Below are 16,959 nucleotides of genomic sequence, written 5' to 3'. Positions count from 1 at the left end.
TTTAATTTTCTTATGTTAATAATGTCATGTTAAAGGCTTATTTTATTTTATATTGTATAGTGTATATTGTTATTTTATTAATTACCTGGCACCTTATTTGAATTCTATTTGATTGTTATTTGTTACTATTTTATTATTATTATTTGTCTTGTCATTATCTGTTTTGTGTATTAATGCTTTGGCAGTATTGTATGTGTGAAAACAATCATGCCAATAAAGTATTTAAATTAAAATTGACTACAGTATGAGAGAGTGAGACTATGTGTGTGAGAGAGAGAGAGACTATAGTATGTGTGTGTGTGTGTGTGTGTGTGTGTGTGTGTGCGTGCGTGAGAGAGAGAGCGTGTGTGTGTGTGTGTGTGTGTGTGTGTGAGAGAGAGAGAGAGAGAGAGAGAGAGAGAGAGAGAGAGAGAGAGAGAGGCTGCAGCATCATAATGAATCACAGTAGCTCTGAGGCGCGAGACGCAGGAACCGAGCTGACGGAACTGGATGCTTAGGGAAAGATTTTATTTGTTATAATTGATCTTTTTTCCGCGCCAGGAATAAAAGAGGACACAGAGCAGGCTAACAATACTTTATCTCCAGGATCCTTTTTTAAGGAGCCATGGATTATCTTCCTGGACAAACTTTTCTAAATCTCGCCTTTCTCATCTTTACAGGTAAGTGTTAGAAAACAAATGCAGACGGGCGATGTTGAACGCGCTGCCCTTGAAATATTGTTAGAAATGAATTCAGACTTTAAAAGTTTTATATGAAAAGCCAATCGATCTCTTGGGATGCTAAATGAAAGCACTTAATAGGCCTATGTGTGATATTCATCATGAACTTGGCATTAGTTTTATTTCGTTTGGGAACGTGTGATGTTCTCTGCATGACATGTTTCATTTCAACTTCTAAACAATTATAAAATTAATAAACACAAATAGCCCAAATACTTGATCTGATAAGCACTTTGAGAAGCCGCTTCAGTCCACTTGTGCGTCATCGAGCTGCAATGCTTCATACGTCCATCGTTTTCGCTCAGTTAAATTAATTTATTCAGACGCATAAAACCTTTTGACGTCTTTGAACAGGCTGGCCAAATGCGTAATGTCATACTAATTAAACAAAGTACCCTTAAGAGATAGACTATATTCTACTCAATAACTAATGGTCCCATATGAGCAAAGCAGAGGAGATCCAGTTGTTCTTGGCAACCTTTATTATAGACAAACTCTAGTTTTGGATTTACTTTTCACCATATCTTAGCCTACACATTTTTATGTCAGCTCTTTTAAAAATCTTGATGTTACACATCTTCAAGACGATTATTGGCTATTGACTTTCCAAATGTTGATTGTTATAATGTAAAGCTATTGTCTTACCTGTTTTTGTGTGGATGTTGTCACATGGCTTTACATTCCAACAGTATTATGTGACATTGCTCTGAAGATTTACTATTTTCAATTTGCTTCTCAAATACTCAAGAGTATTACATTTCCCCTCTACATCATTTACAGCATAATAGCCAACTCCTAAATAATAAGTAATTAATAATGCACAGTATGTCATTTGTGATGTTGTCCTGAAGAGACTGAGGTGCAGTTCCAGAGTATGTAGACTGAAAACAGATGTGTGGAAAACATATGATTTAAAAAACATTTTTAATTCATTTAGATGTTAATATGTCATTAATGGAAAAACAAATGGGGTAGCACGGTGGTGCAGTGGTTAGCACTGTCTCCTCACAGCAAGAAGGTCATGGGTTCAAACCCTGGATGGATGGATGGAAATACAAATGCAAAGCCATTTGCATCTAAAAATCTATCTATTTGTCTTTCATATTTAGACTTCATATCTAGTCTAGTTCTGTTCTTGAGAAACTAATCTAAACTGCTCTGACAAAATGGCCTTATCAAAACCACATTTGTGGCTTTATTGCATGCCTCAGTGTGCTGTCTTTAATCTCAGACATTGTTTGTTGTCCATTAGGCAGGCATATTTGATTTATTTAAAGAGCATGTTATAATTGTAAGGTCAATTTATCAAACAGCGTACAGACTTCACCTGTAATTAGCAATCAGACGCACATACTGTAGGCATTTTCTGTTCATGTTAGAAAGTAGGTCATTTCTCTTAAATCAGCAACTCTAAACTCTTAAACCACCCATTTAGTATTTCACACTGACATTATGTAGGTCTATGCTGTTTTGTCAATGTTGTTTTTGTTTATTTATTTGTTTGTTTTATTATTATAACTTGTTTGGCACACACATTCAAAGCCTTGGTTTAATTTAGCATTTTATACAGTCATTTTCTATTTGTTGAGCTGTGCTTTTAGCTAAATTGAATGCACATATGTCAGTACTGAGGGAAAACTGAAAGCCATTTTTAAGTTAGTCAGGGCGTATATGTGTGTAGGTGAATACTTTTGGGTTTTTACATTCTCTTTCTTTGTGGTTATTCTCGCCTTATACCATTTTCAGTTTCCATTGATTTATGTAACTTTCCATGAAAATGTTTTTAGACAAATCAAATAACTAATGACCCAGAATACAAACAGCTTTGTAGCACAACTTAAATGGCAATTTATTAACATTATGATAAAAAATAAATATATATGTATATATTTAAAAAAGTTATAACCATCCTCCAATAACATACACATGAAACAAATGTATTATGAGTCTGCCCTGTCAGCTTACAGCCAACTTTAAGGATATTTTGCTATCCAGGGATTGTTAATGGCAGTGCTTTAGAAAAGAAGAGTAATGAGCCAGATTAAAATGTCTTCATTCAGATTTTAATTTATTTTTCATTTGTCTCTCCAACCACAATGACTGTTGTATAGGAACTGAATAAGAAGTGTCAATAGAACATTAGTTTTGCAGAGACAGACCTTTTAATGGCATACATTCTGGTCCACTTCGCAGCTTGTTCTGGCCAAGAACTGCCCACTTAGACAGGAAGAGTTCATACAGCATGACTGACATGTAAAATGACCAAACGCAGCTTCTTTCGTTTTTACGTGCAGTTTGTGGGTTGGTTTATCTGAAATAGTTGATAGCACAAAATAGACTGGTGTGTGGAAAAATCTCATTCAAATCTTTAAGGCCACTGTATGCTTCCTTTGAAATTGAAAAACAAATGTGTGACGTTGTTTAGAATAAAATCTGTTAAAAAAAAAAAAAAAAAGGTGCTAAACACCTTCTTACTGCCATTGGTCCACGTCATTGGTAGGTCCTAACCTGGAGCTCCACCTACTTTGAGGCCGACAGCTAATTACCATTCAGTCAGTTAAGATAAGTCAACATGAACACACTGGCGTGCAGTTATTAGAGGGTTGGTGCTCATAATACGAGACATTTTCCAAGATTTTTTTTTTGTTTGTTTAATTAGTCTTCAAAAGGAATCAAATCTACTCGAGTACTCAAATGCCCATTCACTTAAGAGTTTTAAACTCAAAGAACGAAGAAGAACTTCTAAGTGAGTGTGTTGGGGCCACAATGCAGTTAAATTAGCGGAAACGTTTTTAGATTTTGTAATCGGAATTCATTCAAAAGTAATAAATACTGGTTATTTTGCAGATATAATTCAGAAAACAAAGCCAAGTATACAGTTCTGCTTGTGGATATCTATTTTACTTTCAACTGCATACCTCAATTAAAGTGCTGAAAAGACAAAGATTTATGTAGACAAATCTTTGAAAGCTATTCACAGCTTTGTTTAAGATACAGTATAAATTATAAAAGTGCTTGATACCTGGGCCAAAATTAAGTTGATGTATCAAGTTATAACTGTCTCTTTAGAAGGTCATTTGAACTGTAGGGGGTAAAAATACAAGGCTAATGAATCTAGACAGGTGGCTGTTTAGTTGACTGGTTGCAGCTGATTGCAGCTGAAGCAACATTTTGATTCTAGCAGTTAAGGCAAGCTAGAGGAGGAACCAGAGCAGACTTGTAAGAAAATTCCTGAGCTCAAAAACAAGTCAGGCTGCAGCCGTTTGGATGTGCTCAAAGATGCATCAAGCTGAAGTGAGGAGAATTGCACAAAGGAGCCTTTGGTTGACTGGGGATTTAGGAAATACATTTTATTGTGTTATGGAAGTTGCAGGACAAGGCAGTTACTGCTTTGTAAGCAATGCGTGTGTTTTGGTCATTTTAATTCAATTGAAAACAGATTTCTAACGCAACTTAGACATTTTACACTGGTAAATGATAACTCCTGAATTTGTGCACAGATGGAGTGATACTGAATTGGAAGGTCTTGGCTGGGAGGAAAACAGCTCTGCCTTGTCAAGGTTATAACATTGGCTTCTCACACAACATTTAGGTGTTTGTCCTTTGACACACACATTACTGTACATGGCCAAAAAGATGTGGACACTGCATTCTAATTAGCTGATGTTAATTAGAATAAAATCAAGGTGCATAAAATCGAGCATACCATACAAACTCCTAAGAAAAAAATTTTTATTAGAAGGGGGTATCCCAAAACCCCTTGGTGCACAATGTCTCCTGCATAACGTGAGGTCCCTAAAGAAATGTTTCACTGACTCTGAGAACTTGCATTGCTTATAGCGCTTAACAACACAAGTTATCACATGAACACACAAGCCACTGTGAACTAGCTTCTCTCATTGTGCTAATGAACACACAACTGATGGCAATATTTACACTGTGAAATAGCTGAAATTGCAGACTGTTTTTCACCAAAACCCATCGGTGCTGTCATAAGCCTTGGAATATGATTCACAAGCTGCATAGAAGACTTTTATGATCATTTTGGGTTCTTTTTAAGCTTTTAAATGAGTCCCTATCAACTACCGTTGTATTCAAAAGACGATGAAAAGTACATATTGTGTTCCACAAAAGGATGCACTATTGCTTTATAGGTTCAATAAGCAGGTTTATAAATACTATTGGCCATGTAGTGCACCTCAAACAGGAACTCATGAATCCATAGCAACAATGACAATGTAGCATGTGACATCATTGTGGCAGTTACTTGTGAAATGCTCATGCATAGTTGTGTGCAATGTAAGTGATAATACAATAATACATCTCTGCATTTCATTCTTCCCATACCATTAATTATGGAAATGACAAAATGTCAACTTTAAAGAAGAGTTTGAGTTTGAGGTGAATGTTTGTGTAAGTGCTGCTCAGCACGACTCTTGTAAAGGAACTTTAGATAGCATGTTTGGATAGATGGACTTCCTTTGCCAAGGTAACTGCATTATGGTTCAGTAATTACAGGTCTGAATTTCTAAACACAGATCAAATGATTTGCTTTTAGCATCAAAGATTAAAGGGGTGCAATAAGTGTCTTGCTGAAATGTGTCTGGAGTACTGAAAATGTCACTTGCAACAGAGAAGTTGTACTCCGCCTATGTAAGCTGACAAATCCATGGTTCAAAGACACTGAGGACTTGTTTACACCTGGTATTAAGATCACAGGGCACATCATTGTTTACAGCTAGTTACATGTCTCAAACCAATTTCCTGTGACCACTTGTGTTCATATCTAACCCTTGTTTAAGTACAATCTAACATATCTAACCATTGTTTAAATACATGGTTTATTGATTGGTGAGTAGGCCGTCCTTTGATGTTGTCTGGTACACATCAGAACAGCTTTTACACTACAAATGTCATCAGATGCATTTTTGACTACCTCCAAAAGTTTTTTGGGTGATCTGATTAAAAAGTATTTGAATTTAGTGCTGTCTACCTGTGATCAGCTCACCCAAAATGGCATAAACAGGGCCAGGTGTTGAAACTGTTAGGATTTATTTTTTCCACTGTGGTGCTGCAAAATCAGGATTATAATGGACTGACTGGGCAAGTGACCAATCGCGAGTTGCCTCATCAATACAGGCGTTCCACCAGTTCTCACCTGAATACGGTTAGCTAACCATGCTGAGAAATTTGATACAGTGAACGGTTCATAATCACACCGTACCAAATCATAGTCAAGTGGAAATGCTAATGGAACTGTCTCACCGCGCTCAGAACCATTCAGCCCGATGGTGAAAAGTGCTTTATGATGCTTTGTTGCGACGTATCCAAAGAGATGTGTCAATTGTTTGTTCATCTATTGACCATGTGGATACTTGTAACAAAACAGTCTCATGAGGGCTTGCCACACACAACAATTACCCTGTAATTATTTTGTTCCCTCTAAATGTCTCTCACACCTACTATATAATAAAACACTTTGAATTCAAAGGCAGAGTATGACCAGATGGGCTTGTGTATTGAAAAATAAAACCTGATGCTGTCTGGCAGCTGTTTTGACTTTGTCATGTTGACATTTAGTTATGACATTATCTCAATATAAAGTGGGTTTTACAGATCTATAGCTCCTTAAGAGCAGCAGTTGCACTGATGTAGTTTGTTCATCACTCTTTTTCAAAATAGACAGTTGTGAGCCTGTACATATTAAGTACATGCTTGACTCAGACTTGGTAACCTGATATTGCAAGTCAATGAATCATTGTGTGTTTTTGACATCTGGCAGTGAAGATTGTTATCAGCAACTCAGATATGGTTTAGTTAATGATTGAATGATTATAAGGAACACTCTATGTTAAGTGATATTCTCTTAATGGCATTGAATCTGATAAGGATAACCAAAGATGACCTTTTGCTAAGTTCCACGCCCCTTTGTTACACTTGCTCGCTCAGACAAGCGTTGCAACAACTCTAATAGGATTTAATTGGAGGTTGCTGTGGATGTGAGTTTTTTTTTGGCAGAATATGGTCATAAGGGATTGAATATTATTCTTATGTGTGCTGTTATGAAGAGTGACATTTTGCAGAGTGTTTTAATCTGCCTTGTTTCTTGAATGAAATTGTGAAATTAAGCAATTAAAGTGTAAAAATTGCAGAGACTGGCGAAACAGACATGCCAGTGCAAAGTGAGAAAACGTCATGAACATGACGTTTACTGCAACGTTTGAAGGCAGCAGTTGAGTTATCAATGATTTTTTTTTAAAAGTGAATCTGGACTTTCAGACCAAACCAGACACAAAGCTCTTTAGTAAGCATTTGAGTATGAAAATGTAAGAGTTTATATTAATGAGAAAGAAATACAAACATACATTTGTCCAGTTTACGACAGGACTTATTTACCTTTTTATTCACTGTCTGCATCTCTCCTCATGTTGGTTTGGGAAATGGGTTAAATTTGACTTTCCATGCACACCTTTCGGTATATTGAGAAATCCTGAGAGCTTGGACTGGGGATGCAATGAATAAGGAGAGGTTACACAAATGTAAGTACATATCCAGTTTATAGTTTAATAGAACAAAGAAAAGGTAAATTAACTTTTAAGGCAGATTTTTAACTATATAAATGTGTTCTAAGAATACTTAATGGTTAGGAAGCAAAACTTGGGCTAAAATGTGTCCCTAGACTTTCAGGCCCAGAGCGGCCCACTACACCCGGCCAGCAACACACCACACATAACACTTCGGCACATGATGTTTTTGCAGATGAATTGCTCATATTTTTTGGCATTTTTATGTTGACATTGTCTGAATTCCTTACCCAGATTATTCTTGAGAAAACGTGAAATGCCCTAACGATTTGATGAGCGCTGTTTCAGCTATCACTTAAACTAAGTAAGGTTTAAGTAAGACTTAAATAGGCACTAAGTAATATTTTTCATGACTTTGTCTCTTCGCTTCTGTCAAACATGAGCATTAGCAAAGTGTTTAATGACATTTAATGAAAGGCTCTGCATGATAAAATCAACATCAAAATAAAAGTCTGTTAATTAACATTAATAATGTCATTATATGCTTATTGACCATTTTAATATAGATGTTGTCCAAATGTGCATTTAGCTGCCATTGGCAGCTGTATGTGTTGGACGGTTGACAATGATAAAAATTTCTTGGCAAAATGGGCCATCCGCTCCCATGCGAGTGGCCCACCAGGAAAACTCCCGTTGCTTCAGATGGCCATTCACCTTTGCAAACATACATACATCGTTACAGGATAGAGCACAAAGTCCTTACCTTCCCTCTATTCACTACGGTAAACCTACAAAAAAGATTTTTATTTTGAGCTGTCGAGTCAGATTTGTTGTTCATCCTTACGTCATGTCCGTAAACACAGAAAAGAAGTACCGACTGTCGCACTTTCCAGCTGGGGTAACTATGCTGGGATGCGTTTCCCAAAAGCATTGCAATCTTAAGTAGATTGTAGAGACCATTGTGGCCAATTTCTGATGATTTTGGGAAATGCAGCCCTGTTCAGTTCACTCAGTCACTGTCACACATTTCATGACAGCATCGCTGCAGTCTGGATGTACAGTGATGAGCGATTTTTCCAACAATTGTTTACAGACAGATTGTTTCACTTTTAATTGACTATATCACAATTCCAGTGGGTCAGAAGTTTACATACACAACTGTACCTTTAAGCAGCTTGGAAAATTCCAAAAAATGATTTCCAGCCTTTAGACAATTAGCTTTTGATAGGCTAATTGGAGTCAATTGGAGGTGTACCTGTGGAAGTATTTTAAGGCCTACCTTCAAACTCAGTGCCTTTATGCTTTACATCATGGGAAAATCAAAGAAATCAGCAAATACCTCAGACAAAATAATTACGGACCTCCACAAGTCTGGTTCATCCTTGAAGGTACCACATTCATCTGTACAAACAATAATACGCAAGTATAAACACCATGGGACCATGCAGCCATCATATCGCTCAGGAAGGAGACACATTCTCTGTCCTAGAGATAAACGTAGTTTGGTGTGAAAAGTGCAAATCAATCCCAGAACAACAGCTAAGGGACTTTGTGAAGATGCTGGAGGAAACAGGTAGACAAGTAAATATATCCACAGTAAAACTCTATGGTGTATGTAAACTTCTGACTTCAACTGCATGTGAATCGGTTAACTGTTTGGATTCGTTTTTACTTGCTATATGCTTGGATATGTTGTCTGGTAGGGTTATTGAAGCTTATGTTGCCTGTCATGCATGAGTGAATCAAAGATTACTCCTGTGTTAACCGAACACAAAGTATCTACATTGTCTGGTGAAGTTACTGTAACATGTCTGCTAATATTCATAACTTCTGAGTATTTTATAGCATTGCTGTAGCTGTTCCCTAAGAGTGCGTGCCTCACTTAGTCTTTTTAGCAGATCATCTGTTAGTAGCCTAGAAGTTACTAGGCAGTTCCGAATGAAATCTATAATCATCTCAAGTTGCTGATAATGTACAGAATTCATAGCACTGTGTGCTGTAACACTGTAAATGTACATATATAACTATTTATCTATTATAACTTTACTTCAAGGCAAGGCAATAAATCCATCTGCCATGGGATCCAGCTTGTCTGTCATGGGATCCAGCTTGTCTGTCATGGGATCCCATGCAGAAGAACAGTGCCAAAACACATCTCATTTAAAGTGTTACATTTCAACCACAGATGTCACTAGAGAGCAAAGTTCTGTAGAGCAGCATTAATATCTGCTAAAACATATTATTCGTTTTATATATGTGCATGTATAACAACATTATGGAGTTAAGAGGTGTGAAGCAATTGAGAAATATCAAGCACACTTCTTTCATCAAAAATAACTAAAATACAAACATTAAAAGAATAAACAATATAGCCTACAAACAGTTGAAAGCACAATAAGTCTATCAGAATGTACTTAACTTCAAAATAATGTGGAGGACATCATTATTTAGTTAAATTACATTAGCGAAATTCTGTGGAATAAATAGCAAGAGCGAGTCTTTTATGTCTAAAAATCACTAATAACATTTATTATTATTATTATTTACTGACCAACGTAGCTAGACAGAGGTCAATAAAAGCTGTTTAAATTGATTGAGCTGGATCCCATGGCAGAAGAATGAAACACAGGCTAAGCCTGAAATTAAATTGTTTTGAGTGGCAAAATTAATTCAGAAATCAATCAGCATCAACGTAAGATATAGTCAATACATAATTTACTGTACATGTTATATTTTGGCTTTAGACTGGCAGAAAAAAAATATTTTGTAATTTTTTCAAAGCATTCCTAGTGCCAGATAAGTCTCTTTTCCTATGAGAATTTATTGCTTGCTTTTAATATTTGGCAAGCTACAGCATTCATGCTAATTGAATCACAATTTTTGCTGTGCTGGTTACATGCACAGGTCCTTCTTTGCAGGGCCCACAATAAACTTATCCTTCGCTTCACTGGGGTATACAAGATAATATTTCCATCTGGTACTAATAAATCTAGACATTTATTAGTGGCCTGTGCAAAATGAAATGAATTTTATTTGTACATAAGAAACAGATATAGAAAGAGCATAACAAAACATCAATTTGATTGTAGAACTGAACTGACAGGAAGTGAATGCGGAGGTTGTAACGGTGGCAAATATGTGCTGAGATGTTGCGCAGGGGCACTGCTTCCAGATATTGTGTTGCATTGTCACCAGAACTAATACAAAGCGATGCGTGTGTGGTTTGTTCTAATGACCCGACGAGGTCAATGCCAATTCTCTTGAAGGGAACCTCAATCAGCGTGAGAGGGCACAATGGGGTTACCGGTGGATTCACCAACTGAGATTCAAGGCACGCCACACACCACTTGCGTATGTCCCCGTAAATGCCTGGCCAAAAAAAAAAAAAATGGGCCATTATTCAGTTCAGTGTTTTCTCGTGACCTAAATGGCCAGCCATTGGATTATAGTGAGCCGCATGGAAGAGGGTTTCCTGAAGGCTCTTCTGTACTAATAACTGGTTTGTTTTTCTTTTGTTTGAGTGTCCTGCATCACTCCACACAACTGATCTTTAATAATCTGAAAATATGGGTATGCAAGTGTGACACCAGGCTGGAGCTGTGGACCATCGATGACTCTCACTTGGTCAAATGTGTGTTTGAGGGACCCGTCACGTGACTGCTTCAGAGGGAAATCCCCCCCAGGGAACCCAGAGGATGGGAATTTCCTCCCTTGCATCATCTTTATGCGGAGCAGACGTAGACGGCCCTAGCACTGCCTCTCCAGCCATAGCTGGTCACACACACAAGATAACATTTTACAGGACTGTTAGGGGTATAACAGTTATGGCCCGGACCAGATATGGAGAAAGAAAACCAGGAGTCGAGAAATTCAATTAAAGAATCAAAATTTACTGAAGAATAGTTTGCAGTGAAATTGGTAGAGCCAGCGACAAAGTCTCACGAGGAGATCGAAAGTTAACTCGTACCTTACACAAAATCTTACATCAATTATACCATTTGCAAGGACGTACATTCCATTATTTTACTCCTGATTGGCTAAAAGAACATAAAGTCACAACATATAGATAGTTAAATGGCCTATCAACATTAATCAGCGCACTTGTCGTCCGCGCCCGAGATTTACGTCTGAAGTGACCTCGCAGATGGTCGCGGGGCTTCTTCGAGTCAGCCTGGTGTGCATCCCTGGTTCAAAACCTAGGTAGAAGGTCAAACGCACACACAAAACAATGACGAATGACAGTCCTTCTCTGGGCACAAGACAGCTAGAGCACACATTATCAGGCCATTTAAACCAAAACAGAGAGATAAAATATTCACTCCTCGGGCAGAGGAGAGGGTTGAAATAACATACATTTCTTCCCTAAAGAAATAATAAGAGAAAATCACACTTCTACTATTCAGGTGTTATTACATAGGGCTTTAAACCATATAATTAGTCATGGAAAGGTAACAATCAAACACAGAATACATCTGGAACACATGTTTAACGCATTCCCCCTGACCCCCTCCCCTGAGAGGCTGGAGAGCGTCACAAATAAGCTTATCCCCCAAAAGACCTTCAGCCGACGTGCAGGACAGAGAGACTCTGGAATGTTCCTAAAAGAGACTAATTAACATTCAACACACATATGATTCAAAGTATACTTCAATTATGCATAAGAAAATAGAATTGATTATGTGATCATGCATATAGTTAATTCATCACTTTATTAAAGAAGTTAAGCAACAGAATACAGATAGATATTGATATAAAAGGATATATATATATATATATATATATATATATATATATATATATATATATATATATATATATATATATGTATTGATATATCTGACGAGCCAAGGGATTTTGACCCTCACCCTTCAGGACCAATCCACACATATTTTTTTCCCCCTGAATATTATCTCAGTGGTAACCACCGGATACATGTGAATATCCCCATGCACACACCGCACCCTCACCCTTTATCCGTGACTAATATATCCGTGCCGTGAATAGAGGTTTAAGGACAGCCTTAATCCACCAATGCTTGGTATGTATCCTTTTAAACTCACCAGTATACAATATATCCGTGCCTGATTGGGGCAGCCTGTTGAGTGTCAGGGATCCAGACCAGTGTTGCCACCTCCATTGCCGAGCACTGATCCCACAGCCCCAACAGACTGGCCCAGGCTTCCCTACCTCACTCATGGAGGTGGTCCCATCAACCTGGGGAGGAGAGTGGTGAGAGACAGGAGACGTGGGGGACAGACACAGGGAAGGTCCCCCTAGATTGGGGAAGGGGTTTGGGCAGGATGAATACAGGATGGAAAGGGGGGTGAGAAGCATGGGGGAGAGTAAGAGAGAGAGAGAGAGGAAAGACAAGGGTGAGCTTCTGGTTCACTGCCTCCCGGAAACGCCACCATGTAGTCTTCCGCCAGCTGGACTGCCTCCTCCAGTGACGCCGGGCAGTGGCACTGGACCCACTCTGCCATCCCAAGAGGAAGCTGGGATATGAGCTTCTCCAGTGTCACCAGATCGATGACCTCTATGGCGTCGGGGGCTCCCTCAGCCAGCACCCATTTCCGGCTGGCATCCCAGAGCTGAAGTACAAAAGCAAATGGGCAGCTGTGTTTCCCAAAACTTAGGGACCTGAAAAGCTGGTGGCTCTGTTCGGGAGTATGGCCAACCCATTGCACGATGGCCCTCTTCAGGTCATTATACCCGAGGAGGCAGGCGTCAGTTAGTAGCTAGGCCGCTAGCTGTGCCTACCCAGAGGGAGGCCACTTCCACAGTTCAGCGGTCTTTTCAAAGAGGTCATTGAAGGCCTCGGGATCATCGCCTGGCCCAATTTTGATGAGGGTCACCGGCGATGTGGGTTCCAGGGCCGCAGCTGTAGCCCACTCTCGGTCCATCCAACCTTTTGGTCCTCTGCTTGAGCAGGAGTTGGAAAGGCTGCTCCTGCTCCAGGCATACCTCCATGAGGGCCTGATGTTGTGTTTGCTGGATACTGGTGAGAGACTTGATGACTTCGCCCAGTGGTGAAGACTCCCATGGTGACATTGTCCTACAATAATTCCCAGGTTTTGGCACCACTGTAGAAGGCTCGTTGTCTGGGTAATGAAGGAGTCAGCGAACTGTCAATAGGAGTACGTTTATTACTCTATTGCGTCATTCACAAAACATAAACTGAAAGGCACTCATTGGCCAAGTAGTCACACACACACACGAACGAACGAACGAACGAACGAACGAACGAGTAAAGACTTCTATCAAGCACACACAGGTACAGTCTCTCTCTCTGGTCTCTCTCTTTCACTCTGACGCCTCATGTGCCTTTTTATGTCTCCCTCCATCATCACTACAATGAGAAACAGGTGTTAAAGATAATGACAACCCAGGTGATGAGCCTTACCGATCTCTCCCGCAGACAGACACAAAATCACACTCCCATCACCACATCCTCTGATGGCATTCCTGTTACTCGCATCAAACGTACAAGATGGCAAACGTTCTCCATACACCAGCACTGCGAACTGCACCCCACACCTGTGACATCTCACTTCATGCTCTTTAACGAGCAGACATTTTATCTTCTCAGATTTGGGTTTGGTTGGGATCCTTAAAGTGGCAGGGCTGATTTTCACAAATGTATTGCTGGCTTTTAACATTTGGCAAGCTACAGCATTCCTGCTAACTTAATCACTGTTTTTGCTCTGCTGGTCACATGCTCAGATCCTGCTTTGCAGGGCCCGCAATAAACTTAATAATAAATTAAATAAAAATAAATCTAGACTGTCTGAGACTTGTGCAAAATCAAATGAATTTTATTGGTATAAACGAATGAAATGAAATGGATATAGACAGAGTATAACAAAACATCTCCTGCTTCTTTAAACATCAATTTGATTGTAGAACTGAACAGAGAGGAAGTGAATGCTGAGGTTTTGGGTCAGAGGAGGGTTTATTGTCAGAAACAAATTCCCAATATGACAAGCTTTTTAAAATACAGTAGCAGATGTACTGTAGGTTCTAAAAGATCATAATTTGACACTAGCTGCAACCAATTACAAGAAAAATTCAATTATGTGAGTTAATTTTTAGGAAATGCCAAAAGTCTGATTCACCGCTAATGAATGGGCTCTCAAAAGTGCAGACTCTTCACTCTTTATTACAGCTGTCTATATTTTCAAATAGCACAAGCTAAATATTTCACAAAAAGAAGTTTGTGAGGTGTTTTGAATTACAGTAAAGCTACACTGTGTATGTATATATATATATATAGCGGGAAAAAATTAAGAGACCACTGCAAAATTATCAGTTTCTCTGGATTTACTATTTGTGTTTGACTAAAATGAATGTTTTAGTCTTCTTCTATAAACTACTGACAACATTTCTCCCAAATAAATATATTGTAATTGGGAGCATTTATTTGCAGAAAATGAGAACTGGTCAAAATAACAAAAAAGATGCAGTGTTTTCAGACCTCGAATAATGCAAAGAAAACAAGTTCATATACATTTTTAAACAACACAGTGATACTAATGTTTTAACTTAAGAAAATAATATTTGGTGGAATAACCCTGATTTTTAATCACAGCTTTCATGCATCTTAGCATGCTCTCTACCAGTCACTCACATTGCTGTTGGGTGACTTTATGACACTCCTGGCACAAAAATGTAAGCAGGTTGGCTTTGTTTGATAGCTTGTGGTCATCCATCTTCCTCTTGATCACATTTCAGAGGTTTTCAATGGGGTTCAAGTCTGGAGATTGGGCTGGTCATAACAGGGTCTTGATCCAGTGGTCCTCCATCCACACCTGGCTGTGTAACAGGGAGCATTATCCAAGCAGAAGGAAGCAAGTTTTCCTCCAGGATAACCTTTTATGTGGCTTGATTCATGCATCCTTCACAACAACGAATGTGTTGTTTTTAATACATTCCAGCCTTGCTGAAGCACCCCTCAGATCATCACAGATCCTAATTTCCAAATCCAAATTTCACAGACAATGCGGCTTGAAGGCCTCTCCAGGTTTCTGTCTAACCTTTAGTTGACCAGGTGGAGGATTGGTGATGATCTGGGGTGCTTCAGCAAGGCTGGAATCGGGCAGAATCGTCTTTTGAAAGATGCATGAATCAAGCCACGTACAAGGTTTTCCTGGGAGAAAACTTGCTTCCTTCTGCTCTGACAATATACTATATATATATATATATATTTAAATGATATGCAATATATACAGTATGTTGTTGAAAATAACAAAGAAAAAAATATTATATTTGGACATTTTGTCAAACTTAAATATTTTGACCTAAAAATATGCCTCATGTGATAACAACTAAAATTAAAGTCAATTATTCAAGGGGTTGGATCAGAAATAGCTCCTTAAAGTAACAATTGCAGGTGACCACTTTTTACAGTGTAGACGAATGTCGTTATGATGACCTACACCTGAGCTAACTTTGTTGGGACACCAGTGTGAACTTTAGGGCAGCTGTGTCCATAAATCCACTAAAATGACCTAGAGTCCAGCTGGTTTACAGTAACTGTAAAAGTCTTTAAAGAAAAGTTAGTTCTGAACTCCTTAGCATCATTTGTCAGGTGCCACTATATTTTGTCATCTAATGCAAGATAGTCATAGTGTGGCTTAAATGTCCAAATACTTTTTGGGACCATGTCTTGTGGCATAGCAATTCTGGATACCATATCATTCAGATTTTGTGTTTTAAATCAAAAGTGGGGCAGTTTGTTTACTAATTGTCTGCTTTGTTAAGATTTATTTCTATAAGAACATTTTGATCAGTCATTTTGGTGAAATTATAACTTGTGGCAGAGGTAAACTTAAATGCTTGTTTGTTATAGCATTAAGACTCAACGTTTTTTTCACAAGTGCATTCTCAACCCATTTCCAATTATCAGTCATGTTGTTGCAATGACCTGTGTTTTCCTTCTCATAGTGTGTGTGGACACTATGTCAGGGCAATCTTTCAATTATCGGTTGTGTTGATTGGTCTCCTCAACTCATCTAAATTGCAATATATTACTCTGTACATCCAGCAGGGCTGGACTGGGAAGAGTAATCGGCCTGAGATTTTACATAGCAACTGGCCCAAAAATTTGTGTCGCTGTCCTTTTCTGCATATCATGCCACTATTTTGTGGTCCATTCTACATTTGCTCTTTTTAGCTTATCGTGGCCCTTTCTGCCCATTTCGCGGCCAACCCACCGGACCCCTCGGTTATCCCAATGGCCAGTTTACCCCTGGTCAACCCCAAAGTGCTTCGGCCAAAACAGGAAATTGCCCGGTACGCCAGATTACCAGTCCAGCCCTGACACCCACAGCACTGTTAGTCCCAGACAAGTCCCAAGCTTGTTATCTTCACTAAGTGTTACAATTAAGCTCTAAATGTATGGTGAAATACATGCTAACAGCCTGGTTTTGTGTTACTCTAGTGGCTTGTGAACCCTGGAACTGTTACTACAAGATCTCCCACTCTCTAAAAGGCTTTAACATTTTAAAAAATCCAGTTGGAGTGTTCACTGTGTGATCACAAGTGTTTGACTATATCAATTTCCCAGTCTCTCTGCTCTTTTTTGCACTGTAGGTCCATAACTGAAGTGAGGTGCTTTTTAAGGGAGTAATATAGAGTTTCGCACATTTAGAGGGACCTGACAGTGTTTAATGATTGATCTAGACTTTGGAGTGCATGTGCTATACTGAATGACTTTGAAG

At 38.7% G+C, this 16,959-nt stretch overlaps 1 protein-coding gene across 1 annotated transcript in view; it reads left to right on the top strand.

Annotated features, from left to right (window-relative positions):
• Positions 1-471: 471 nt before the first annotated feature.
• The window catches only part of LOC127662632 (tyrosine-protein kinase receptor-like), an 80,208-nt gene continuing 63,720 nt past the window's right edge, over positions 472-16,959 (top strand). Inside the window, exon 1 of the mRNA XM_052153912.1 lies at positions 472-659. Within this exon, the coding sequence (XP_052009872.1) occupies positions 605-659 (55 nt within the window). The 5' untranslated portion in view covers positions 472-604. The remainder of the gene's footprint in view (positions 660-16,959) is intronic.

The sequence above is a fragment of the Xyrauchen texanus genome, chromosome 22 (genome assembly GCF_025860055.1).
Source record: "Xyrauchen texanus isolate HMW12.3.18 chromosome 22, RBS_HiC_50CHRs, whole genome shotgun sequence".
NCBI classification, from domain to species: Eukaryota; Metazoa; Chordata; class Actinopteri; order Cypriniformes; family Catostomidae; genus Xyrauchen; species Xyrauchen texanus.
This window is presented reverse-complemented; position numbering and strand designations above follow the sequence as displayed.